The following is a 19,603-nucleotide window of genomic DNA, read 5'->3' as shown; positions in this document are numbered from 1 at the left end:
CCTTTTTGGCTTCCTTCTAAACTGTTTAACACAGGAGAATAGAGGTTTAAATTAGCTTCTGCAGCCTGACAGTTACTCTTTAAAGGGGAACTTCAGGCTAAACAAACATACTGTCTTTAAGTTATGTTAGTTATGTTAATTAGAATAGATAGGCAATATAATCTCTTACCCACCCTGTTTTAAAAGAACAGGCAGATGTTTGATTTCATGGGGGCAGACATCTTTTTCATGGGGGCAGCCATCTCTTTGGTTGAAAGGAGGTGACAGGGAGCATGAGACACAGTTCCAACTGTCCTGTGTCCTGATCACCCCTCCCAGCTGCATGCGCTAAGCTTCAAATGTCAAATAATAAAAAAAAAATTGCACTAAAACAGCAGAACGAGAACAACAACATCAAAAATCCCATCATGCTTTGCACAGCATCAGGGAAAAAATGCCCGGGCAGTTTTGTTCTGTGCAGCTAAAAATGAGGCTTGGGTAGGAAAAACAAAGTTCTGATGCTGTGACACTGTTGAAGAAACACCAAGCCTTTTCAGTGCTGCTGAGTAGATTTTCAGTCTGGAGGTTCACTTGAACGGACAACTATTGTGAAATATTTCCTCATAGGGGATTTTTTTTCACATCTCAGTATTTACAAAAGCACAAACTGATCTGCAGTTGCTCAGTCCAACTGTCAAAATAATGTGCAAAAGAGTAGGGATGTTGGTTTACATCTTTATACAGATGCTTTCCTGAAAGTGCTTTTGTAAAAAAAATAAAGGTAATACTGAGAATCCTCCATGATGAGATGGACTAGTCCAAAATCTGGCAGAGGTGTCAACTTTTCACTATCTACTAGAAGTGACAGCAACATAGAAAAAAGTAATGTATGGTGCATTTTACAGTTGTTCGCAGTAGTGGTCCTCTAAATACTGTAAGTAGTTTTACACTTGTCTGGCAATGTCACTCTGAGATATACCTGGAGAGTAGTGTCAGGTAGCCTGTTTGATTAGTACAAATTGGGGGTGAACAGAGGTGACTTTGAGGATAAAAACGTTTAAAAACAGTTTAAAAGGGGGAAGTTTGGTGGACTTACCTCCCTCGTAGAAAAAACAGACTGTGCAACGTTACTATAATTCACAGTAACATTTATTAGATACGCCAAATGTGCAACACGTTTCGCAGGTGACAGCCCTGCTTCATCAGGCAGTAAAATGGAGAATGCAAAACGGATCTGTAACATAGCCCCATGTTTCTTCCTATCTACAGAGAGCAACTTCTTAAACCTGAGTGGGGTCAGGTTCTAATTCTCCCCACCAGCCTTTCCAGTGGTTGCCTTTGTGGCGAACCATGTTTGTTTGTTTTTGTTAGTTTTGGCAATAGAGTTAGTTAATTGTAAAAAAAAAAAAAAAAATTCTTCAGAATTCATTATTTTTTGCGGATGTACGTTATAATCCAGCAGTGGCTGGATGGTGTACTGGTTAAGGGCTCTGCCTCTGACATGGGAGACCTGGGTTCGAATCTCGGCTCTGCCTGTTCAATAAGCCAGTATTTCAGTAAGAAGTTCATTGGGCAAGACTCCCTAACACTGCTACTGCCTACTGAGTGCGCTCTAGTGGCTGCCTCGCAAGCGCTTTGAGTCCGACAGGAGAAAGGCGCTATACAAATACTCCCATTATAATGCATAATCCGCATTTTCTATTGGTAACTGCATGAAACTTCTGCATTCTCTGATTGACCTAATACTTCTGAAACTTATGACTGGCCTAAAACTTCAGTGGTATTCCGTTTCCACTGCACAATGCTGACTCTCTGATTGGGCCAAGGCTTCCAAGTCTTGTGATTTGCCTAACATTTCCAAGTCTCGGTAATGCGGTATTCCGTGAAATTCCGATTCCCGCGTATAGATTTCCACCATGGAAAGACGATTTCCGATCAGAAACTTGGAAATAGGAGTTCCGTGGGATTTGAAAGCTCATTTCTGTTGTTAGTCAAAGGATACCCGAGGTGGCATGATCAGATAGACGTGTTTGTACAGTGCTCAGCACACAAATAACTAGGCTGTGTTGCTTTTTTTCTTTCTCTGCCTGAAAGAGTTAAATTAACATCAGGTATGTAAGTGGCTGACTCAGTCCTGACAGGACAGGAAGTGACTACAGTGTGACCCTCACTGATGAGAAATTACAACTATAAAACCTTATCCTAGCAGAAAATAGCTTCTGAGAGCAAGAAAGAGATAAAAGGGGTCAATAGTTAATGGATTTTAGCTCTGGCATTCTTCAATAAATGTGTCATTGAGAAAAAACAATAAAACAGTTATACTTAAAAAGTAGATTTAAACATAAAATAAAACTGTGGAATATCTTAAAAAGTCATTTTTAGGAGAAGGAAGATAAATACAATCGTTTATTTCATTAGATTTTTTTCGCCTCGGGTGTCCTTTAAGCTCACGTGGATGGCCGACAGCAGTGATTGCCATGTGTGTGCTGGGGTTTATGGGTGACTGGGGTGGGCACCAGTATCGCAGTGACATGGAACATATCAAGCACTTCTAGGAGGATGTTAGGTGTAACTGTTTTGAACTGCATGGTAGCTGCACAGTGAATCACCGCCCAGCAACCGAGTGGTGGTAAACTTGATGCTTGCTCACTTGTTTTCATGCAGCTCCCTCTCTAAACTATCCCTCAGTTATTCTTATAAATGCCTTTTGTTTATTATATTCTTTGAAGCCTATCTCCAGGCACAGATCTAAAATCTGTTTACATCCAGTAACTTTGCTGGATAATTGGATAATAATAAGCTGAATTTGTGGGAGGAGCTAATGCGTGGCTGACATCATTCTGCTGTTCAGACTGCGAGGAGGTGGGCACAGACCAAGCTCTGAGAAGTGTTCTTGCCTAACACTCCCTTCCCTCATTGTCTGTTCTGTTTAGCTGGTATAACTAACCCTAACCACCATCCCTAATATTAACCCTTTCCCAAAGCCATTTACTGCTGTTTAGAACTTTGCACATTACTGTGGTATGTTTATAAAAATAAAGGAAAGTGTATTTGACACTCTGTCAATATTCTTTCCTTTGTTTCACTTTGTAAAATATCATATAATTGCAAAATGTGCAGGAGAAGGGATCTGGAGGTCTCTCTTACTGTCTGTGACACCAACAGAGACCAGAACGGAAGGGTGTCAGGCAAACCAGGCGCAGGCGGCATCCGGACAAATCTGGCTCTGTCATAAACTTTAATTGTAAATATTGGCAAGCCAGCGCCCAATGGGAAAGTCGGGTTCCAGGCAACAACGGATAGTTATCGTTTTCAGCAGGGTTTTTTCTCTGGATTTAAGCTGGCGACAAAGGGGAAATTTGGGTCTCAATTAGTGTCCAGCAGTTATTGTTTTTGCTGTTTTTCCCACCGTTTTTTGTGCAGAGGCGGCAGTTAGGTGTCTGAAAGGCTATTTGTGCGAGAGGGAGCGGTTAGGGTTAGGTGTTGGGAAGGGAGTTTGTGAGGGGGGAGGCGGTTAGGGTGAAGCGAAAGAGGGCTTGTGCAGGGGGGGTGGTTAGGCGTCAGGAAGGGGGTTTGTGCAAGGGGGTTAGGCACCACCAGGAGGGGTTTAAGGTTAGGCACCAATAGAGGCATCCTTAGATTACGTGGGGCCTGGGGTGAGTGTCATATGCGGGGCCTAGAGCCATAAGTGTAGGCCACATACCGTACCACCACACTCACAGGCTTGTCCACCTCTAATGCAGTATGCCTTATTATTGTTTAAACATTTTTTAAAGGCCACTAAGCCAACCAATATAGGAACAATTACAATATGTAATGTAATCACATAACATAACGTATTGTAATTATTCTTATATTGGTTTAGTGGCCTTTAACCAACTGATGGGTTCTAGGCTGGCAGGGAATGGATGCTAGGCAGAATGGGAAGTCCAACGTTTGTATTTCTATCCAGACACGCTCCCAGCCAGCCTAGTACCCTACCCCATCCCCAGCTCCCCAGCCAGCTTAGCACCCAAACCCCACTCCTCAACCAGCCTTGTACTCATTTCCAGCTCCTCAGCAAGCTTAGAACCCATTCCTTGCTCCCCAACCAGCCTATCACCAATCCCCAGCTCTCCAAGGCAGCCTAGCACCCATCCCCAGCTCCTCAGCCAGCCTAGTACCCATCCCCAGCCAGCCTAGCACCCATCCCCAACTCCTCAACCAGCCTTGTACCCATCCCCAGCTCCTCAGCAAGCTTAGAACCAATTCCTTGCTCCCCAACCAGCCTATCACCAACTCCCAGCTCTCCAAGGCAGCCTAGCGCCCATCCCCAGCCAGCCTAGCACCCATCCCCAGCCAGCCTAGTACCTATCCCCAGCTCCCCAGCCAGCATAGCACCCATCACCAGCTCCCCAGTCAGCCTATCACCCATCCCCAGCTCCCCAGTCAGCCTATCACCCATCCCCAGCTCCTCAGCCAGCCTAGTACCAACCCCCAGCTCTTTAGCCAGCTTAGAACCCATTCCTTGCTCCCCAGCCAGCCTAGCACAAATCTCTAGCTCTCTAAGGCAGCCTAGCACTCATCTCCAGCTACCTAGCCAGCCTAGAACCCATCCACAGTTCCCATCCAGCCTAACACCCATCCCCAGCCAGACTGGGTGCACACCCCAAGCTTTCCAGCCAGCCTGTATCTACCTTTAGCTCCCCAGCCAGCCTCTACCTATGCCTAGCTCCCAATCAAACCTAGCACCAATCCCCAGCAAGTCTAGAGGCTCCAGCCTGAGCCCCCTGCAGCTCCTGTGTATGCTTGACTGACCTAAATGCCCCGGGGCCCTCAGACTGAGGCTCTTGCACGTTACCTCGATCTGACATTTGGCAAGCTTCTCGTCAGTACAGAAATTCATTACAAAAATGCAAACCGCATAGTACAGTAAAGTATGCTGAAGACAAAAACCTGAGAAATAAAAGGGAGGTCAGTGCAAAATATGCATATTTGTTAATGACACAATGCTCAGAACAACAGCTAGACTTCTGTAGACCTTTCCTTCACCACCACTAAAATGAGCATTGTATGGCAGACATGACTGCGGGGTCCCCTTCAGGTGCGGGGCCTGGGGCCACACTTGCCGCCCCCCCAAAGGATGCCTCTGGCACCACTAGGGGAGGGTTCTGTGTGAGAGGAAGGTTTGGTTTAGCTATAGTAAAATAACTGTAACAATTACCAATATTGTACTAACGTAAATGAACACTAATTAGTAGTAAATTTACCAATATTCTACACTGTTCCTGTGTCCAAATGTACTTGGCACCTGAAGTTCACATACGCCAACAGAAGTGGACGGACACGCAGTGGATCATACACGAGATCCGGGTGTAACCTATGTAACCTATGTCTTACCGATACACACTTTCCTTTGTGTTTCATGTGTTAAGTTTCAGCTGTGGAATAGCTAATACTCTGTGCCAAACATTTATTGCTGCTAACCCAATACAACATGTGGTCTATCAGTAGCTGAACCAGATCCTTGCCCTTATCCATGATGAGCCAGGTCAGCCTATCTTTAACATCAAGTAGCAGTTGCAGGCAGCACTGAAGCAACCAGGCCTCCTTTCCAGTCAACTAGAGTTTGCCTTCTGCTTGAGAGCTCATAACTTCTCATAGTGACAGGAATGTTTTGCTAGAAGTTCTGCCTCATTGCCGACGCCGACAGTTGCCGCGAGGTTAGAAGCTGAAAAGTCTTACCGGACCAGAGCGTTTACTTAAACATTACTTACAAAGAACAAGGGGTAGCGTTACAGTTCTGTGGCTGTTGCTTGTTAATTCTCGTCTCTGCTGCTTTCCTCTCAAGCTGTTTCAATTAATTGCTTTCTGGCAGATGGCCACTCTTCCTGCGAACTTTTAGACCATCTGGATTGATAGTGCATCGATGTCCCCATCAAATATAGTAATTAAGATAGCGCAGCGCAGAGGAAGACCACAGCGGATGCACACAATGGGAGCAGGTGGTCCTCGCTGGCTCTGCATGCCAATAGTCTCTCCACAGCTGAAAACTTTAACTTTGCACAAAAGACTAAAGTCCCTGACAAGAGCGATTTAGGTGTTTAATCTGATTGAAGTTCCTTCAGATTGATAGTGTGAAGTGGATTGCCCACACGCAGTAACATGTGGCGTACTGTGTAAATTAAAACTGCTCTACGGGACTGAAGATTAGACAATTACACTATATGTCAACCCTGTTTTAAACTCAATCTGTTCACATAAAAAGCAGCTATCCAAAATAAAGTTCTCAGGCTGTGTTCCCACTTTTGCCGGACCACGTGCAGCCAGCGAGAGTGGACAGTGTAGTATCCGCTGTGGTCTGGCTGTAGCCCGGGACAGATGTGTTACCCCCATAGGCTATATGGGGGAATGTACCCGCCTGCCCGGGATTATCGCGGACTGCACAGAAGTGCGGTCCACTTACTGCAATGGATCCCTAACACGTAAAAGAAAGCGTTGCCACTGCAGCAGCAAAGGAAGGAGGCAACTATGTCTCCAAGGACCAGCCGGCTCAGTAGATTAAAAGTGTGCTCTGACTGGCCGTACCAAAGTATTGCAATGTATTTAAGGAGAAAAGAAGATAAGGTCGGCACTTCAGTCATCAAGGTTTATTCAACGTGCTTAAAATGCAACAGCAAAATATTACAGTTCATGTGAGCCTGTGAGGCAGTGGCAGCCAAGTCAGAAACACACATAACGGTCCTGAGGGGCAGACAGTGGGGTGGCGGGTGCAGGTCACAAGTAGCCTGATGGCTGTTTCGCGCTAAACAGCGCTTCTACAGAGGCTAGCCTCTGTACAGCGAAGCAGCGCTCCTATGGAGGCTAGCCTCTGATCCATGGCTATTACACTGCCATGGATCCTGCAGATCCGTTGCAGCGTGACAAGTGTGAATGGCTCCTATTTATAAGATAGGAGCCGTCTACTATCCGATTAGTGATGAGCGGAGAACGAACATAAAATGTACGTTCTTGGCAATAAGGGTCGGCAAGTGTCAGGCATCTGGTAAATCTAGATTGTTAATTCATGATGGAATTCATGACTCTAAATATCATGATGATGTTCCAGAATTTGATGGCGTAACTATATTTGAATAAATTATGATTTTATTTTTTTTTTCGTTGAAGAATAAATGTGGATTTTTGTTCAAAGAAAAATATGATAACCCCCTGAAAATAAGCCCTTTTGGAGCAAAAATAAGGCGTTGTTTTATTTTTGGGGAAATACAGTAATTGGGGTAGCGGACAACAAATCACTAATATGGGCACCTTAGAACAGCCTTTCTCACCCTTTGTACCATGGGGGAACCCTGCAAATACATTTTGGATCTCAAGGAACTCCTGCATTTATTTTGGATGAGGCATGGTCTTTAAAAGGAGATGATGCTGTTTATTTCACTACCCCCATTACATTGCCACTCATTATACTGTATCCTTATCCTAGTGCTTTGTATTAATAAATAATAAACCCCAATGTAGTACTTCTTTTTACAATACCCACTATTATAATGTCCTTCCCGCACAATGGGGGGAAATGCCAAGGAACCCAAGCAGAGTATTCAAGGAACGAGAGAAAGCCTGATCTAGAAAGACTAATTTATAATAAAACATGGGGAGGGGCACACCACTCTGTAAAACATTACTCGGGCATATAGTGCAGCAAGTTAACAATAACTTGGGAATCTCATTATGCACAATGAATAATATTTGAAAAGTCCAAAAGTAATTATTGAATGGTCTCAATCTTAGGACCGTCAGGTGGTACTGCGATAAACAAACATGACCCTAAAGCCATTGTATGCGGCACAGCTCATTGCTGAAACCACAAATTCAAGTTGAAACACTTCCATGAAAAGAAGAAACCACCTGTTACCGCATCTGGACATGAGCTCATTTAGGGTGGAGGGAGGAGAAGTGGGATTTTGTCATATAGTCTTGACGAAACTAAAAAGGTCCTCGACAGTACAAAATATATATATATATATAAAATATCTGCAGAACACCACAATCTGCCTATACTTACTGTACATTTACAAAACATCACAACTTTTTTTTTTTTTTTTTTGCAAATGGGGTAGCTTTCTGCTCGGCTTCTCAAAGTGGACCCGAGGTGAGAGGGATATGGAGGCTGCCATATGTATTTCTTTTTAAACAATGCCAGTTGCCTGGCTGTCCTGTTGATCTTTAGAGATGGCCCAGCTTTGGAGAACTCATGGAGAAGCACATGATCAGTTTGATCAGCTGATAGATTTGTAAGCCTCTGATTTGCTGTGATGACTTCCTGGTTTAACACATGATCATGACCAGCAATCAGAGCCTTACAAATCTATCAGCTGATCAAACTGATCATGTGCTTCTCCATGAGTTCTCCAAAGCTGGGCGATCTCTATTGATCTTCTGGCATCAGTAGTGTCTGAGTCACAACCCTGAAATAACCATGTGGCTAATCCAGTCAGATTTGAGTCAGAACACCTGATCTGCATGCTTGTTCAGGACCAGTGGCTAAAGAAATTAGAGGCAGAGGATCAGCAGGACAGCCAGGCAACTTGCATTATTTAAAAGGATTAAATATGGCAGCTTCTATAACATTCTTACCTCTGACTCCCTTTATGCTAGGTACACGATGAGATTTTCTGGCAGATTTTCTGGCAGATCGATTATTTCCAACATGCCCCATCTGATTTCCGTTTTCCGTTAAATTTCCAAGTGCTTTCCATTCACTTCTATCAGAAATCGATCGGGAAACAATCGTAAGTCGATCTAAAATCAGATCGGACATGTTGGAAATAATCCATCTGACAGTAAATCTGCCAGAAAATCTCATAGTGTGTACCTAGAATATGGCCTGCAAAGGGCGTGTCTGAGACTAACCTGTAGCGTTAAAGGGAACCAAGTACCATTTTTAACTTCCAGGGCAGCTCAATAGCAAATTAAAAATGTATGCTAATAATGTGGTTCATTATTAAAAAAAAACCTTCATTTTTTTACCTCATTTTTTTACAATTAAGAGTTAATTACAGGCAGAACCCTTCTACTTCTGTACTTCCTCCATCCAGCAAGCCAGTAGCAAGCAACAGAAGATGGAAGGCAGATAAGGACTCACCTAATTAGACTTAATTGCCCACAAGCTTAGATCAAACCCATTAATCATTAAAGAGAACCAGAGATGAAGCACCCTCATGTATTTTACCTTATAAATCAGTGGGAACATGACAGTAAACACCTAATCTGCTCTTTGTTTCATTGTTCTCTGTTTAATCTGACTGTTATCACCTCTGATAAGAATCCCAGACTGAGCACTCAGTCTAGCTTTGCTACGGAAAGATTATAGCTGAGTCTTTCTTCTCTGGTGTCTTTTCAAGCCCAAGCCTGCCCCCTTGTGGCTCTGCTATAATGACTCAGCTATAATCATTCCCAGCAAAGCCAGACTGAATGCTCAGTCCGGGATTCTTATCACAGCTATTAACAGACACTTTTAGCAGTGAGGATGAAACGGAGAGCAGGGTAGGTGTTTTCTCTAATGTTCCCACTGATATATATGGTAAAATACACAAGGGTGCTTTGTCTCTGGTTCCCTATAAGGAGGGGGGTGAGTGGGAAGACTGTGCTTTAAACAGACAACATTAGTCACACTTTATGAATTTCACAACAAACCTGGATAATGGCAGTGAAAAGGGAGCAGGGTGGTTATCATCTCAAACATGGCAGCCCTTTCAGCCAATTGAAACTAGGAGCTGCTAAGATCCCTTTAAACAGCCATGCAAAAAGAGTGCTCTCCTGTCTGATGAGACGCTTCAACATCAAACTCTACTGTACTCTCAGTTACGTTACACCATGGCCATCAGACAGAGGTAGGGTTGTTCTTTTTAGATACAGTTGACAGGCGCTGAGTTCATCTTAAATAACAGTTGTAATGGGAACTGGAAGATAGCAGCTCTCAGTACAATATAAATCAGTTTCCCCGTGTAGTTAATTTTGCTAGTAGATCATGCACATATATTCTGTCATTGTATGACATTCCAATAACTCTAATGGGTTCTCATAGGTATTAGGGTAAAATGGAATTATGGATGACTTTACTCTCCATTGGCAGCAGATATGTCTGTCTGTGATATGATGGGACATCTTAGAATTGATGGGGGGTCAGCTTTTCATCTCATTAGTCTAGAGAAGTCTTGCTCAGCAGATTTCTACCGCACGTTCCACATGCATGCACAGTCACTCCCTTCCACCAGCCGGAGAACTAAGAGAACTAAGGCAGGGATCACAACTACCAGATTTTGCGTATGTTTTTTCCACAATCACGATTGCTGCACATCTAATGTATTTCAAAGGCTTTGCAATTTTCCATGTGTTGATGTACAATGTGAGTCTTGCAATTTTTGTATATTTAAAATTCGAACATAATGGCTGCTTTATTTATGTGCGAGGTAGTGGAAATTGGATTATGGTTAGTATTTAGTAGTTATAATCAGTAGTGAAGGGTTGGGACAATTGGGACAAAGGCCAATCTGCAACTAACGCACCTGAGAAATACACTACTTGTGTGCCAAACCTACAGATATGAGTTCCACAAGGCTTTGATGCATCAGCATTAAAGACAATTTCCAGGATTAAAAAAATAAATAAAAGTATAATTGTTCTGCATACATCCCCCGTGGCCCGTGTACATTTAAAAAAGGTGCCTGAGAATTTGGGTGCCTGGTATTAACAAGTTTACAGATATTAAACTATCACTTTCATTGACACTTACTGCTGACACCACCCTGCCTCCCTTCCTAACACTACCCTTCCATCCCCTCCACTCCTAACACTACCTTCCCTCCACTCCTAACACTACCTTCCCTCCACTCCTAACACTACCTTCCCTCCCCTCCACTCCTAACACTACCTTCCTTCCCCTCCACTCCTAACACTACCTTCCCTCCCCTCCACTCCTAACACTACCTTCCCTCCCCTCCACTCCTAACACTTCTTCCCCTCCACTCCTAACACTACCTTCCCTCCCCTCCACTCCTAAAACTTCTTCCCCTCCACTCCTAACACTACCTTCCCTCCCCACCACTCTTACCACTACCCTTCCTCCCCTCCACTCCTAACACTGCCCTCCCCCTGGGGTCCTGGAAACACTGGCCCTGCCTAGAGACACGGCCGTCTCTCCACCTCGTACAGCATGAGGCTGAGCTGCTAGAATGAGAAGAAACACATTATCTAAGATAAATATTACTTCCTTGAGTGTACATACATTTGCTAGTCGCAGGTTGCATTAGCATGAAAAATGAAAACGGTAGGTAAATACAGTAGGCTGGGCTTCATAGCTGTTGCTGTCCTTCTAGGCTACTGGATTGCAATCTGTGGCCAAACGGAAAGCATGGCATTATCTGCATATAACCGTGTATCAGCCGACCTGAATATAGGCGGGACCCCTCAACTTTAAACTTTATAAAAAAAAAAACAAGAACAAATGTAAGAAAAAAGAAAAAAAACAAGAAAAAATCAGTATAAGCCGAGGGTAGAAAATGCAGCACCTGCTGAGGACCTCCTAGGGCTCTCTGATCACTGACTTGGGTCTCTGACCCCAGCAGCTTCAGCCTTTACTGCCCTGCACCCATTTCCTCATCTCTTGGTAGAACTCCGAATCTTGGAAAATCATGCCCAGCTATAGGGGAAATATAAACTACTTGCTACAAAACTTACAATTCATCTTTGTTAATAATTGTTCCTGCCAATGCCATAGGACATGATGTAATTCTATTCAGCTAGATTCCTGATTGCCATAACACTGCTATAATGAGCAGCAACTTGGCTTAACTCCAACTTCTGCAATTATCTGGAGGATTGGATTTCTAAGCAGTTGGATGGGGTGTAGCTGTGATTCCAGGAACTTGCAGCAGGTTTCCTCACATGGACCACGTCCCCATCATGCATTTATCATGTCTCCCATCCCCGATGGTTCTGTATGCACAGCGTGGGACACATGTGGGGAAGGGGGCCGTGATCTATGCATACAGCATGGAGGGGGACACATGCGAGGGGGAGTGGGGCAGAGGACATGATCTATGTATATCGATTCATTGAGGGGCACATAGCACATGTTAGTCACTCAAGTATTAAGACCCCCACTTTTGGGCCACTTTTTTGGTCCCAAAAGTTTGACTTCTACTCGAGCATATACGGTATGTTATAAGGTCTCTTTCTGATTTCAACATGAAGGGAATGGTAGGGGTACCTCTGGAGAAACTTTGCTACTGACTTCAAACTTAAGTTGGCTTCCAGTTCACCTGCGATCAAAAGACTTTGAAACTAATGTGATAATTATTGGCCTCAATTCACTAAGCTAAGCAATTTACCATAGTGATAACTGTAGAAACAGCTCAGAAGAGTTATTAAAGACAGGAGATAAGCTTAGTGAATTGAGGCCAATGACATCTGAACTGAAGTTAAAGGTCTGTGTCCACTAACCTTGTGCTGCTACCTTGTACACATGAGTACTATGAAGGTGGAAAGGGTGTGATTAAGCTGCTGTGTTTTTGACAAGGTAGTAAGAGAATGCGTTTCAAAATATGGAATGAGTATGTTGAACACCACTCCGTATTTTTTTGTTTTGTTTAGAGTCACCATACCGAGATGAAATCACTCTTGCAATCCTTCAGCTTCAAGAGAACAATCGTCTGGAGATACTGAAGCGGAAGTGGTGGGAAGGGGGTAAATGTCCCAAGGAGGAGGACCATCGAGCTAAAGGTCAGAGCTCTGGGGGGCTTTGTAGCCTCACACTTCTATCCATTCCCAGCCAAAGTATGAAACGTGTCTCTTCTGTTTATCTTCCCATTGTATTCTGATCTCACCATCACACATCCTCCTTCCTGCTGTGTCAGACTGGAACAGAGAGAGCGTCTCTGCTGGATCATCTGTCACCCCGTCTCATTCTGGTAACTCTTGTCATTTGTCACTTCCATGTCAGTTTGTTTGATCTCCTCCATATCTCATACAAGAGCGGTGTTCATGTATCCTTTCATCTCTCCTTTCCCACTGATCACTCCATGCCTGTCCTGTATTCCCCCTCATCCTCCCTGTACTTCTCAGTGATGACTGCTTCCCGAGTCCCAGCAACACACGGCTACAGAGGATCTCTTGCTGGATGTCATCATATTAATAGTTGATGACATCATCACATTTTGAATGATGACATCACTATGGGTGAAGATACTATGGTAATGTAGCCTGAGGCGATGCAGGTTGGAGCTTGTGATGTGATTGGCTCTCGTTCCAGAGCGTTGACTCCTTAAAACAGACCTGTGTCACAAATGTGCATAATGAGTTCAGAATCAGAATAGATTTACTCGCCAAGTACAGGGTATAGTACAAGGAAATGTTTTTGGCACATACAGCACAGTGGATATACATGGGCAGGGAAGTGCAAATGTGGGTACACATAACACAGGGAGATGGGATATGTACATAGTAATTTACATAACACAGAGTGGATTGCTTATTTGATCTCGCTGTGGGGGTTGATGAATTGGGTGCTGGAGTCCAGGCTTGGGGGAAGAAGGAGTTCCTGTGCCTGGTGGTCCTGGTGGAAATGGTCCTATTGCGGTGGCCTGATGGGAGTAAGTTGAGGTAGCAGTTTCCAGGGTGGGAGGGTTCTTTTGTAATCCTGACTGCCCTGGACTGCAGCCTAGGGTAGTACAAGAGGTCTAGAGATGGTAGGGAGGTCCTGATGATCTTCTCAGCTGCTTTGGTATCTCTCTGAAGCTCCTGCTTGTCTTTGGTGGAGTCATTAGTGTACCAAACAATGATGGAGGCGCAAAGAATCGTCTCGATGGTGGCAGAATAGAAGTCAGAAGGGGCGCAGGACATGCCAAAAAATTTCTGTCGCAGGAAGAACAGCTGTTGCTGGGCCTTTTTCTGTGTTTTGGAGGTGTTAGCTTTTCACCTGAGGTCCCTGGAAATGGGAGGCAGGCGCTGGGGACCCTGGCAACCTAGGAGCCCTCAATGTGTACCGGGCAAGTTCAGGGGAGTCCTGGAATCAATTGTCAGTTCGACATTTTTTTTCTGAGTTGAATGTGTGCACAGGTTTAAGTTGTGAGAAATAGGAGTTGCCTGTTCTCTGTTTATCTGTAATTCGTGCTTTAATTCTCTATCAAGGACAGGAAGTCTGTACCTTGCTTCTGTCTTGGTTCTCTGGAATGTTTTAATCTTTCCAATGACTATTTTTACACTGCTAGCTGTGGACAACAAGCACAAATACACTCACTGGCTAATCCTTTCACCAATATCACTTGACTATAGATGGTGACATTGGCCAATGGGAGCAGCTTAGTGAGGAAGAAGTGTGCTGAAATAACTTTACTTTTAGATAATGTGGAAAAGTCTAAGAACTGCTTTTGGGATTTACAACTATCTGTGTTCCCATTTATACCACCCAACTTTCAGATGTGAGAAAAAGGGACACGTTATAGAGCAAACCTATTTCAGCAAAAGTCATGCCATCACCACGCCTCCAGATGCATATTTTTCACACCTCCAGCCACTCCTTCATCACACCTCCAGCCACTCCTTCATCACACCTCCAGCCACTCCTTCATCACACCTCCAGCCACTCCTTCATCACACCTCCTGCCACTCCTTCATCACACTTCCAGCCACTCCTTCATCACACCTCCAGCCACTCCTTTATCACACCTCCTGCTACTCCTTCATCACACCTCCAGCCACTCCTTCATCACACCTCCAGCCACTCCTTCATCACACCTCCTGCCACTCCTTCATCACACCTCCAGCCACTCCTTCATCACACCCCCAGCCACATCTTTATCACACCTCCAAACACTCCTTTATCACAAATCCAGCCACTCCTTCATCACACCTTCAGCCACTCCTTCATCACACCTCCTGCCACTCCTTCATCACACCTCCTGCCACTCCTTCATCACACTTCCAGCCACTCCTTCATCACACCCCCAGCCACATCTTTATCACACCTCCAAACACTCCTTTATCACAAATCCAGCCACTCCTTCATCACACCTCCAGTCACTCCTTTTTCACACCTCCAGCCACTCCTTCATCATACCTCCAGCCACTCCTTCATCATACCTCCAGCCACATCTTTATCACACCTCCAGCCACCCCTTCATCACACCTCCAGCCACTCCTTCATCATACCTCCAGCCACTCCTTCATCACACGTCCAGCCACTCCTTCATCACACCTCCAGCCGCATCCTTATCACACCTCCAGCCGCATCCTTATCACACCTCCAGCCAATCCTTACACCTCCAGCCACTTCATCACACCTCCAGCCACTTCATCACACCTCCAGCCACTCCTTCATCACACCTCCAGCTACTACTTTATCACACCTCCAGCCAATCCTTCATCACACCTCCAGCCGTATCCTTATCACACCTACAGCCGCATCCTTATCACACCTCCAGCCACTCCATCACACCTCCAGCCACTCCATCACACCTCCAGCTACTCCATCACACCTCCAGCCAATCCTTCATCACACCTCCAGCTACTCCTGGAGGTGTGATGAAGGAGGTGTAAAGATAAGTTTTCAAAGTGAGAAAGTTATCCTATCACTTCTGTTCTTACGTTATCACCTCTGTAGTTATTTTCACATGCTGTATATACGGAGAGGAGGAGCAGTTGCAGGCAGAATGTAGCTCCACCCCTCCTGCTGCCTCCTCAACTAGCCTGTGTACACAGCCAGGATAGAAGAGAGAGAGGCTGGGAGTGTGTGTGCCTGCCTCTCTTTGTGTGTGTGTGGGTGTAGTGTGTGTGTGGGTGTAGTGTGTGTGTGTGTGTCTCTGTGTGCAGTGTGTGTGTAGTGTGTGTGTGTGTGTGTGTGTGTGTCTCTGTGTGTGCGTGTGTGTCTGTGTGTGTGTGTCTCTCTGTGTGTGTCTCTGTGTGTGTGTCTCTGTGTGTGTGTGTGTGTGTGTGTCTGTGTGTGTGGTGTGTGTGTGTGTGTGTGTGTGTGTGTCTGTGTGTGTGTGTGTGTGTCTGTGTGTGTGTGTGTGTGTGTGTGTGTCTGTGTGCATTTCTGTATGTGAATGTCTGTGTATGTGTGGCTGTGTATATATATGCTTGCTGTCTCTCCCTCCCTCCCTCTCTGTGTGCCTGCTGTGTATATTTCTCTCTATACAGAGTCTTCTTCTGCATATATCAGTAAAGAATAAATCAGACAGCTCAGAATTCTTTACCTTATATTGCAGCCTTTAATAACTCTCCAATTAACGACAACTCAGGCCAGGTGATAACTTCTCACAGACCTAACTCTTGCATTCCTCTCTGTTAATTAACAGCCCATCTTTAACTTTAGAATTTTGTAGTTATTTTAAGGATTGAATCATACCTCCCAACTTTTTGAGATGAGAAAGAGGGACACTTAAGCCATGCCCCTAACCATGCCCCCAGCACACCCCTAGTGATGAATTCCATGAAGATTTCATAAGAAAGATATGTTGTTTTGTAACTCAAACCACACTGGTCCTTTCTATCCTGGTTCATTTTCCTTCATATGAACATTTGAAAATTAGAAATATATCAATTTAAAGGATGGAAATACAGTTTAGAGTCAATCAAACACACTAGTCAGTAGAGAAATAACATATTTATATAGAAAGAGGGACACAGTCCTGAAAGAGGGACAAATGAGGAAGAAAGAGGGACAGTGGGGCAGGGCTACCATAGAGGGACTGTACCTCCGAAAGAGGGACTGTTGGGAGCTATGATTGAATGGTTATCTTTAAAGATCTCTCCTTAACTTCAAGACAGAAGAGTTAACTTTAGGTTTGCCTGAAATTGTTTAGTGAATACTGCATGCCTTATCACCATGGCGATAACACTAGAAACAGCTCAGAAATGTTATTAAGACAGATGAGCTTAGTGAATTGAGGCCTAGGTGCAAACTGAAGAATGCTGAATCTCTGTGGTCACTGGACTCTGTCATGGTATATGGGGTAGTTTTTTGTACTCAAACACGTTTGTGGCACCGTGGAAGCCAACTAGATAGCACACGCTCCTATCCCTGCCAGGGTCTGAGGTCGGACACCTATCTCTGCAAGCGGCTGTGGTGAGCAGTACAAAGCTAGCGGCTGTGGTGGGGAGAAGGGAAATCACAGAGGGATATTATATCAGATCGTCAAATATCGTGTGGAGCGAGATGGTAAATGATCCATATCAGGTGGCAAACCTTTTCCACATCTGCTATACTGTATGTATGCCCAATAGTCGGGTCTGTTATATATCTCTGCATAGCTTTACAAGATCAGTTTCTAAACAACATCGCCCTCTGGTGTCTGCAAGCCATAACTAACTATAGATATGGCATGACAAGGAAACGCTAGAGCGATCAGTGTGTCACTGCTGTAGTCGCCGGGTGAACCATCCATCCATTTTATCAGCATTTACATATTCCACTTGCATTAACACCAGAAACACCTTATTCACTGAACAGAAGAAATGGCAGCAGGGCCGTTTCTTGCCCCGTTCAGCCGGTTCTGCTGAACGGGGCGCCGATGAGTGACAGATTGGGGGGCGCCAGGCCGTCCCTGTGGCCGCCGCCACTGCTCCCCCTCCCTCCCTCCTGGCGCCTCACTCAGACCTCGATCAGGCGGCGACCAATCGTGCGGGCGCTAGGACCTAGCACACCGCACTGATATGCGGAAGTGACATCACTTCCGCATATAGAGCGGTTGCGTCCGGCGCCCGCCGGTACTGGTCGGGTCGCCGCTGATCCTGAGGTCTGCAAGGTAAGGGGGGAGCGGGAGCGGCGGCTGGGGGCTCCCTGTCACTTACTGCTCAAACGGGCTCCCTGTCACTCACTTCCTAAAGGGGCTCCCTGTCACTCACTTCCTAAAGGGGCTCCCTGTCACTCACTTCCTAAAGGGGCTCCCTGTCACTCACTTCCTAAAGGTACTCCCTGTCACTCACTTCCTAAAGGGGCTCCCTGTCACTCACTTCCTAAAGGGGCTCCCTGTCACTCACTTCCTAAAGGGGCTCCCTGTCACTCACTTCCTAAAGGTACTCCCTGTCACTCACTTCCTAAAGGGGCTCCCTGTCACTCACTTCCTAAAGGTACTCCCTGTCACTCACTTCCTAAAGGTACTCCCTGTCACTCACTTCCTAAAGGGGCTCCCTGTCACTCACTTCCTAAAGGTACTCCCTGTCACTCACTTCCTAAAGGGGCTCCCTGTCACTCACTTCCTAAAGGGGCTCCCTGTCACTCACTTCCTAAAGGTACTCCCTGTCACTCACTTCCTAAAGGTACTCCCTGTCACTCACTTCCTAAAGGGGCTCCCTGTCACTCACTTCCTAAAGGGGCTCCCTGTCACTCACTTCCTAAAGGTGCTCCCTGTCACTCACTTCCTAAAGGGGCTCCCTGTCACTCACTTCCTAAAGGGGCTCCCTGTCACTCACTCACTTCCTAAAGGGGCTCCCTGTCACTCACTCACTTCCTAAAGGGGCTCCCTGTCACTCACTCACTTCCTAAAGGGGCTCCCTGTCACTCACTCACTTCCTAAAGGGGCTCCCTGTCACTCACTCACTTCCTAAAGGGGCTCCCTGTCACTCACTCACTTCCTAAAGGGGCTCCCTGTCACTCACTCACTTCCTAAAGGGGCTCCCTGTCACTCACTCACTTCCTAAAGGGGCTCCCTGTCACTCACTTCCTAAAGGGGCTCCCTGTCACTCACTGCCTAAAGGGGCTCCCTGTCACTCACTGCCTAAAGGGGCTCCCTGTCACTCACTGCCTAAAGGGGCTCCCTGTCACTCACTGCCTAAAGGGGCTCCCTGTCACTCACTGCCTAAAGGGGCTCCCTGTCACTCACTGCCTAATGGGGGTCCAGGCTGGCTACATGTACTGGGGAAACTGGCTGTTTGTCATTATGTGCATTTACTGGTGAAAAGCTGTCTCTTATTATGTGCATTTACTGGTGAAAAGCAGTCTCTTATTATGTGCATTTACTGGTAAAAAGCAGTCTCTTATTATGTGCATTTACTGGTGAAAAGCTGTCTCTTATGTGCATTTACTGGTGAAAAGCGGTCTCTTATGTGCATTTACTGGTGAAAAGCGGTCTCTTATGTGCATTTACTGGTGAAAAGCGGTCTCTTATTATGTGCATTTACTGGTGAAACGCTGTCTCTTATGTGCATTTAGTGGGGAAATTTTGTCAGTAAAAATAATCTTTTGTCAGTAAATTTTTAGGTATTTGTCAGTAAAAAATAACGTGAAAGGTTGGCAACACTGGCAGGCTGCGCGGCGCAACGGGAAAGATACAGGCAGCCCACCTCACGCTTGGGCTTGGCGGGGGGAGGAGCCGACGACAGCGAGCGAGAGTACGGTGGCCGCAGGCAGCCATAAATACGCAGTGTGTGACTGCGTCGCACTCGCAGAGCCTCTCAACCTGAGTCAGTCCAGAGACTAACAGACTGCCAGGCAGTCAAAGCCAGCCAGGAGCAAGCCCATGGAAGAGGGGTAGGAATGGGGTACCACATGCATGCGTAAAGAGGTGGAAGGTGTGGGTGTGATTAGGCAGGACATGGGTGTGGTTATGTGGTTGGGCGCGGTTAATTTAACCACTCTCATAGGCGCCAG

General features: G+C 45.5%; 1 protein-coding gene across 8 annotated transcripts in view; it reads left to right on the top strand.

The window, feature by feature from the left end:
- Window positions 1–19,603, top strand: part of GRIK5 (glutamate ionotropic receptor kainate type subunit 5) — a 793,047-nt gene that overhangs the window by 759,260 nt on the left and 14,184 nt on the right. For 7 of the 8 annotated variants that reach the window (XM_068241459.1, XM_068241457.1, XM_068241458.1 and 4 more), the window contains 2 exons: window positions 12,610–12,738; window positions 12,873–12,926. In XM_068241459.1, coding sequence (XP_068097560.1) covers window positions 12,610–12,738; window positions 12,873–12,926 — 183 coding nt within the window. The remainder of the gene's footprint in view (window positions 1–12,609; window positions 12,739–12,872; window positions 12,927–19,603) is intronic. The other variant, XM_068241463.1, reaches the window with a different exon arrangement.

The sequence above is a fragment of the Hyperolius riggenbachi genome, chromosome 6 (assembly GCF_040937935.1).
Source record: "Hyperolius riggenbachi isolate aHypRig1 chromosome 6, aHypRig1.pri, whole genome shotgun sequence".
Lineage (NCBI taxonomy): Eukaryota > Metazoa > Chordata > Amphibia > Anura > Hyperoliidae > Hyperolius > Hyperolius riggenbachi.
This window is presented reverse-complemented; position numbering and strand designations above follow the sequence as displayed.